The 7,778-nt window shown below is 53.4% G+C and overlaps 1 protein-coding gene across 1 annotated transcript; it reads right to left on the bottom strand.

Moving 5' to 3' along the window:
- Positions 1–5,008: 5,008 nt before the first annotated feature.
- Positions 5,009–7,112, bottom strand: ARL4D (ADP ribosylation factor like GTPase 4D). The gene has a single exon (XM_026113547.2). It carries the CDS (start codon positions 7,042–7,044, stop codon positions 6,430–6,432), a length of 615 nt encoding a protein of 204 aa, XP_025969332.2. The 5' UTR covers positions 7,045–7,112; the 3' UTR covers positions 5,009–6,429.
- Positions 7,113–7,778: the final 666 nt, after the last annotated feature.

The raw sequence follows: 7,778 nt of genomic DNA, 5'->3' as shown, positions 1-7,778 counted from the left end.
AAGCTCCCTATGAGTTGGAGTGTAGCCCTAATGTAGAGAAACCTAACCACCCTCATTCACTTGAGCACTCAGGACTAGCAAGGAAGAGGAACAGCCAAGGAGCAGAGAGCCCTACAGCACTTCCACACTGAAGGTGATTCAGCTGTGCTGCAAACAGAAAATGCTCTTTCCCTAATACAAAGGCAGCCTTGAGGCTGAACAATTTTCATAACCTCCCACCTGCAGCCCATACTACATCTGAAGGTACCTGGGCACACCATCCCAGCTGAAACCTTGTTCCTTAAATTAGGAGTTAAATGGACTGGACTTTTCTGTTGCCAATCAAGATAATAAAGCAGGAGCAAGTTACATTTCTTTTGATAGCAAGATAGTCTTGCTGATGGATCATTTCTAGACAGATAGAGAGCACGCAGTGCTACAAAGCAGGTTTTGTTACTGCCAGTCATTTGAGCAGTGAAAGGTCATAAGGATGAATCTCAGAACAGGGAGACTAGCCAGAGCTGGGAGCTCCTCAGTGCGGAGTGTTTTGCTTAAGAGTACTTTGCAGTGCTTCCCAATTCCTAGAAGCAAAGCACTGTGAGAGCCACAGGCAGTTGATGTTCTTCAAGAAGACATCCTCAAACTTGTGTTCCTTCTCTTTAGACCTCCCTTCCTTCTCACCTGCAGAAACAAAGTTAAACAGTTTTCTGCCAGTGAGTGAAACAGATCTCTAGGTTGTTTCTTAGCCACAGCTCCTTCCCTGCACCAACAGAGGATGCAAGGAATTAAGCTGAGCTTTCCTTCACTACCAGAAAGGATCAGTCTCCATGTGCTTCTGGAATTCAGTTTCAGCTTGCAGGCGACTCGAGCAGCTTCATGGCTGCAGCCCTTCAACACCCCAAATGTGTCAGTAAATTCTTTTAGTGAACTATCTACACTGAAATTACTTCTTTAGCAGCCAAAGCACTGATGTGCAGACAAAAAATGCATACACATCTGTTGCCATCTTGCCCAAAGTGCATGCATGTAAGTGGCAGGTTGTTTTAAGACCAGCAATTAGCAAATACAGCCTTAACACGTGTCCAGGCAACTTGTCGAGGCAATCCATAATATACTAGATTTCAACAGATCCATGTGGCGTACCTCTATAGAGAGTCTGGGCTTTTTTTGTGCATTACCTGGACATTACTTGGAAATCATGAACCCTGAGATGTTATGATAGAGAAGACAAACTGGGCATTTATGTACATGTATTTGGGGATTCTGTTGGTTAACCTATGCCTTGTGCAAATAAACTGCACCTATTAAACATTACTGAAGCTCTCAGGAAATTAGCTGCTCGGGGAGTAACACTGCTTCTTGCTGGGACAAAGGAACATTCTGTCTATCCAGCAATAAACAACTCAAAGTGTAGACAGACTGAGCTGCTACCCTATGTGAGAGGTCTAAGAACTAACATTAATTTGGCAGGACCCTTTTGGAGACAATAGGGTTGTATGAGTATTCATGTTCCCCGGTTTTAGGGTGCTTCTGAGATACCTGACAAATACTGGACTAATTAGACCAAACCATAGTGCACAGATCAATAGAAGGAGCTGGATGAAATATTGCCCAAACTGCTATAAAAAGTGATGGACCATCCTCTGCAGCTGGCAATTTCTGGAAAAATCATGCAAGAGCACAGGACTGTGTGAGACTGGGCCTCTGCTAGAACATCACCTTGGGCCAACACTGTAATTTGCATCTAAATGTGCCTGACTGAAGCTGATTTCATGCATCAGTTGTTTCTTGTGCCTCTAGACTGTGAACAGATTTCAGGTCAATGGAGCTACCTTCAGTGCAACTCTCTCAGCTGCTGCCCTGATCCAGGGGACAGAAGGCAGCCCGTGGCAGGGGCTGCATGGAAACCACCTGTGTATCCCTGAGCCTGGACAGCCCCTACCTGTGAAAGGCACAAGGGACAATTCACAGCAAGCACAGCAGGTATTTTTTTCTGACATCTCTGTGGACAAAAGAAGTTTTGCAGCAACAAGGCCATAAAACACCACAAATAAAATAGAAAGTAAAGCTGAGGGTGCCTTTGAGAGAAAAGGCTTGGAAGTCCAGAAAATGGAAGAAGTACCTCTTGCATTCCTTGCTGGCTCCCTGGAGCCAGCTCTCTCTGGCACCGACTTAATCTTTTTGCCCTTAAGTGGCTCAGCCCTCTTGAAACACAGACTTCAGTGGCTTGTGCACTAATCTCTACAGTTTAACCTTTTAGGTGTTCCTACCATGATCAACTGATCCAAATATGCCCAGATGGCTCGGTCAGCACACAGCAAGTACCTTTGGTCTTTACTTTGTTTGCTCCCACTGGATTTCAGACTGTATTTAAACAGACAGGCTAACACATGGCTCGATGACAAAACCAGGGGACTTGACACAAATGCAACCCTAACGCAAATCTGCCTGAAGCTCCTTTGAAAATTGCTTCTGGGTTTGCCAAGCACATTTGCATCTGAGTTAGGGAGATGCCAACCCTGCCTTCCCCCACTAGGCAAGTGGTGTCCCAATGAACCACAAGGCCAGTGCAGCTTTGCTGCTGTGAAGTTTCCCCTTGTATTAGGAAATGCTTGCTAATAATCTGACCTCTAGGAAAATGCAACTTTCTCACACTACCCAGATGCTAAATACCACATGAAGGAATCAGCAACATTGCAGGTTTTATGCTCCACCCTTTTCCATCGTCTTCTTTTCTATAGAAAAGGAGGAGGTTTGTCATCCAGGGGGCTTGTAGTACTGTCACACTTCAAAAATTATCTGACAAGAAGCTGAGAGCACGTTTCTTCATGCCAACCTACTCTTGGAATACAAGCCCCATCCTCCTGATCACAGGCTGTATTCTGACTCACTCTTGTGCAGAAACTGAGCTGCACTCACTGTCCCGTACAGGCATGGCAGAGGTGGCAGAAGACACAGCGCAGTCTGCCTCAGCATCTCTCCTGGATCTGCAGCACAACAAAACAGGCTCTGCTTTTCCAGGCTCTACTATCTGTGGGATGTTAGGCAAATCACACAACCCCCGTGGAATGGCTACAATACTTCTCATAGCCAAAAGCTTTTATTTTGCATAAGAGAGCAAACATCTAAGGTTTGCCCACATAATTAATCTGCTTTCTAAGCACTTACCATTGTAAACACTCATGCTACTTGCTCTGAATGAAAAGGTACAGAACTGTTTGCTTCCTGCAGATAGAAGCCTGAGGGACAAATGGCTACAGACTGCAGGGAGAAGGCTGGAAGATTTATTTTTAAGCTACAACACAGGCTGAGATGAATAAAACAGGAACAGTCTGTAAGAGTCTGCAGACTCTAGAGGTGGATGACTGGTGGTGACCTACCCCAATTCTCTGCACCAACACCTTCCTCCCATATCACCTCAAGGCCATTTCCATTGAAACATGTTCCAGGATTTGCATAGAACACAATTAAGACAGAATAACTCACACACATTACCTAGGATTTGTCTTCCTTTGTGTGGATTAGCAGCCCAGGTAAATCTGTCTTCTCCCTGGAAATGAAGAGATTTGCTAATACTGCTCTGAGGAAACCACTCTTGTAAACTCGTTTACTATTCCCCCTTACAAGGGCTCAAAAACAGCTGAGCTGTGAAACACCTAAAGGTTTTATCTGGAGAATCTGCTATGCCTCTTAATCACCAAAAGCAGTCAGTTGTAGAAGTTAATCACAAAATTACAAAGCAATGACAAAGCCTGAATTAACCTCATTAAGATTTTGCAAACTCTGCTTTTTCCCCACTCACTTCTCCCACCTGAAAGGCTTTAGATCTGGCTGAAGCTTCACAGGTACCTGCCCCTGCCATGTAGCCTTTCCTGGGATTTACGCGGTGGTAACTCATCAGCATCGGGTTCCTGAACTCACAGGCAATGCCATGGGAAACTCTTTGCGGAAACATGTGGCCTCCTGGTCCTGCAATCAATCAAATTCTTTCACCGCCCTGCTGAAACTAGCAATGAATTGCAGGAGCTGCTGATTTCAGGGAGATAAAGCAAGTCAGCAAAACAGCTAAGGGTGGGGTGCTGGTGCAGAGGGAGGATGCCAGGTATGCAGAGCAATGACTATATAATATCCCTGAGGGGATTTAAACTGCAGTAAATTCTCTGACATAAAAGAGAGTGATTAGGTGCTGAGACACATCCCAGTGGAACACCCAGCTCTGCACTTCAGGATGTGACAGGGTTTCATTAACCATCAAAGCATCTCATCTCACTTGAAGTGCTCCAGGGGCTTTTCTCTTCCCTCCCATGCCAGCTGGGCTAGGAGCTGAGCAGAGACACAAAGGCCAGGCAGCTCTGGTAGGCTGTTTGTATCCTGGATCACTGCACCAGCCCTGAGCTACTGGACAGCCCTGTAATGACATGACATGGAAGATGTTTACACCAGGCAACCTCCATCCAGGTCAGCCAGTACTTCAGACCATGGCATGGCAGCTGTGGCGCAGATTGAAACAGCCTCTGCCAAGATACCCATTTGTGTTTGCTACACCTCTAACCATCGGGCCCGACACTACAGCTGCACTAGGCAAGAAGGATGGCCAGTGTTCCTATTATATACACACCTATGTCAGGGAATAACCTGAGTGTTCTCTTCCCCAGATACCTAATCCAAACCATAAAACTAATTCCCAGCCCTAAGCAATGTGTTCAGACTGGAGTAGGTTATGTAGAGAAGTTCAACAACTTCTGTATTCATCAGCAACTCATGGCCTGCTATTGCTGAGCTCAAGGTTTCTCTTTGCACCAAGGGCTACCCTACCCAGGGAAGCAGCCAACAGGAAAAGCTGGCTATTTAGTGGCATTCCTCTGCAATTAAAGGAGCACAGGAATATAAATGGGTAGGGAATGAGAACAGTCCTCACGCAGCTCAGCTGCAACCTGTAGAGAACACTGCCTATCATTTGTTTTCACAAGACACCTATCCAGAATCTAGAAAAAGGCAAGCCCCCCACACCTCACAAAAGGTAAAACACTTTGGTGCATCACCATTATTTATTGCTGAATATTCTCAGACAAAAGTTTAGTGTGCCACACACCAATATTACACACTCCTTCCTAGGGAGCAGGGACCGACCCTGTGCACAGCTACAGATCATTAGTTTATCCATTGAGCACAGCCAGGACAATCTGTGCTTTGCAGAGTACTTCACTTCAGCAGAAAGCACGTGCAGCAGAAAGCCTAGGATCAGAGTCAGTGGCTGCATTGACTTGAGAAGTACCCCGGTGCTGGGGTGCAAAAGGCTCTGCACAGAGCTGTTGAAGGTGGTCTCCCACTCCTGAAACCAGCAGGATCAGACACTGCAGACTGAGGCAGGACAACATACGCAATAACTAGAGATCAGTGTTGTCCCTGAAATTTGAAGGTCTTTTTCAAAGCCTTTTAGCATCAACCTGTTCTTCAGGTCTCACTGATTCTTGGAGTCACTGGCATCCTGTGGCAGCAAAAATTTCATGCAAAACTATTTGATAGGAACCCCTCCCGGTCTGGAGATACGGAGAACAGGTGCTTCTGATCTGCTTTCTGCAGCTCACAGGTGGCTTTATATGCTTGCATTATGCCTACTTTTACTTGTTGAAAGGAAGTCATTCCCGCATGGTCTCTGCAAAGATGAGCAGTGTGGAAGACTTGAGCCTCTTGGTATTGCAAAGACACTGCATGCAACAACCCAAGCCATGCTCATTCGAGGGCTTCTTTTCTGCTAAGAGTCTCAGCTAACATGATTGAGAGATTACTCTGCCAGGAACTCGCAGGGATGTAGAGAAGCTCCCAGTCTGTTGCCTCTCTCCTCCCCACGATGTCCATGTCCTGCCACAATCCTTTTCATATAGCAGGTGGAGAAGGAGAGGTCGGTTGTGATAACAAATCCAAGCGGGCACAAGCATCGTATTTGCTCTCTCTGTAAGGGACGCAGGGAGAGAAACGGGGACACAACACCCGTATCACTGCACGGTCCCCTGCACGCACAGGTACCGACCAGTCCCTTCTCCCGGTTACTGTCCCCTGCGGCGCTGAACGCTTTGCGGCAGCTCCCGCGTGAACGGCCAAGGGCTGGGTCAGTCCCTGCTCCCGCACGTGGAGCCGTGGCCCAGTCAAGCCTCCAGGGAGAAAGCACCTCCCGGGTCCCCGGCCCTCTGCCCCAGAGGGAGCTGGCCTTGGCCCCCACTGCTCCAGCGGGGAGGAGCAGAGCAGGGCTCCCGGGACAGCTAGAGCGGCCCCCGGCCCCGCTCACGGAGGTGAAGAATGAGGCAACCCGGCTTCAGAGAGGGCTCCAGCGCCAAGGCCCCCCCCAGCCCGGCAACCCGGGGTCACTCGCAGTCCAGGGCCGCCGCTCGGGGTCGCGCAGCAGCGGCTCCTCCGGCCGCCGCGGCGCCGAGCGGGGCTCGCCCGCCGCCCTCAGCGCTTGCTGCGGCCGAGCCGCTGCAGCCTCCTGCGCTTGAGGATCATGTCGTAGAGGCTGCGCAGCCCCTGGTGCAGCCCCAGCCCGTCGCGGGCGCTGCAGCCCTGCACGCAGCGCGGCGTGCCGGCGCCCAGCTCCTGCAGCCCGAGCCGCCGCTCCACCTCGGGCACGGCCAGCGCCGCCGGCACGTCCTGCTTGTTGGCCAGGACGAGCAGCGGGACGCCCTGCGCCTCGGCGGCGCGGGCGATGCGGTGCAGCTCCAGGCGCGCCTCCTCCAGCCGCTCGCCCTCCGCCGAGTCCACCACGAAGACGAGCCCGTCCGTGCGCCGCGCGTAGGAGCGCCACAGCGGGCGCAGCTTCTCCTGCCCGCCCACGTCCCACACCTGGAAGGTGGCGGCGCGGGCGCGGCCCAGCGGCAGCCGCACCCGCTCCGTGTTGAAGCCCTTGGTGGGCGCGCTCTGCACGAACTCCTGCAGCTTCAGCCGGTACAGCAGCGACGTCTTGCCGGCCGCGTCCAGCCCCAGCACCACCACGTGCAGCGCCTGGAAGGGCGGCAGGAACGGCGGCAGGAACGGCGGGGCCGGCGCCATGTCCGCCAGCCGGTTCCCCATGGCCGCGGCGCGCCGGGAGACCCGCGGCCCCGCTGGGCAGAGCGGCCCCGCCCGCCCCGCGGCGTCACGCGGCCGGAGCCAATCCGCGCGCGGCCGGGGGCGGGGTCACGCCCGTTGCCAGGCGCCCGTTGCCAGGCGCCCGTTGCCAGGCGCCCGTTGCCAGGCGCCCGTTGCCAGGCGCCCGTTGCCAGGCGCCCGCCGCCGCCGCCCGGAGCCGCCATGTCGGCCCAGCACTGGGAGGCGCGGCGCAGGCAGGCGGCGCTGGAGCGGGGCCGCCGGGCCGCGCTCCCGCCGGTGCGTGCGGGGCCGGGGGAGCCGGGCCCGCGGGGTCGGGCCGGCGCTCGCTGCCCTCTCTGCGCCTCGCAGGCGGAGGACGTCCCCGGGACGCGCTGCGAGCACGGGACCGACGCCCGCGCCCAGGCCCCGACGCCCGGCGAGCGGAGCGCGGGGCTCGGAGCCGGCCCGGGGCACCCCGGGCGCTCCCGCACCGCCCTCCCGCTGCTGCTGCCCTGCCGGCAGGCGGGGAGCGGCACAGCCAACGCGGTGCTCGTTGCAGAGCCCCGACCGTGCTGCTGCCGCTGCTCCTGCCACCGCCCTTCGCCGGGCAGCGCGAAGCTGCCGCGCCGGTTCTCCGTAAGTCCGGGGCAGGCGGGGAAGGCCCAGCAGCAGCGGCCTCCATCGCGCTCGCGGAGGTGGCAGCCGCCAGGGCCGCCCCGCTGCCCACGAGCACGGGG

Source organism: Dromaius novaehollandiae, chromosome 22, assembly GCF_036370855.1.
Source record: "Dromaius novaehollandiae isolate bDroNov1 chromosome 22, bDroNov1.hap1, whole genome shotgun sequence".
NCBI classification, from domain to species: Eukaryota; Metazoa; Chordata; class Aves; order Casuariiformes; family Dromaiidae; genus Dromaius; species Dromaius novaehollandiae.
This window is presented reverse-complemented; position numbering and strand designations above follow the sequence as displayed.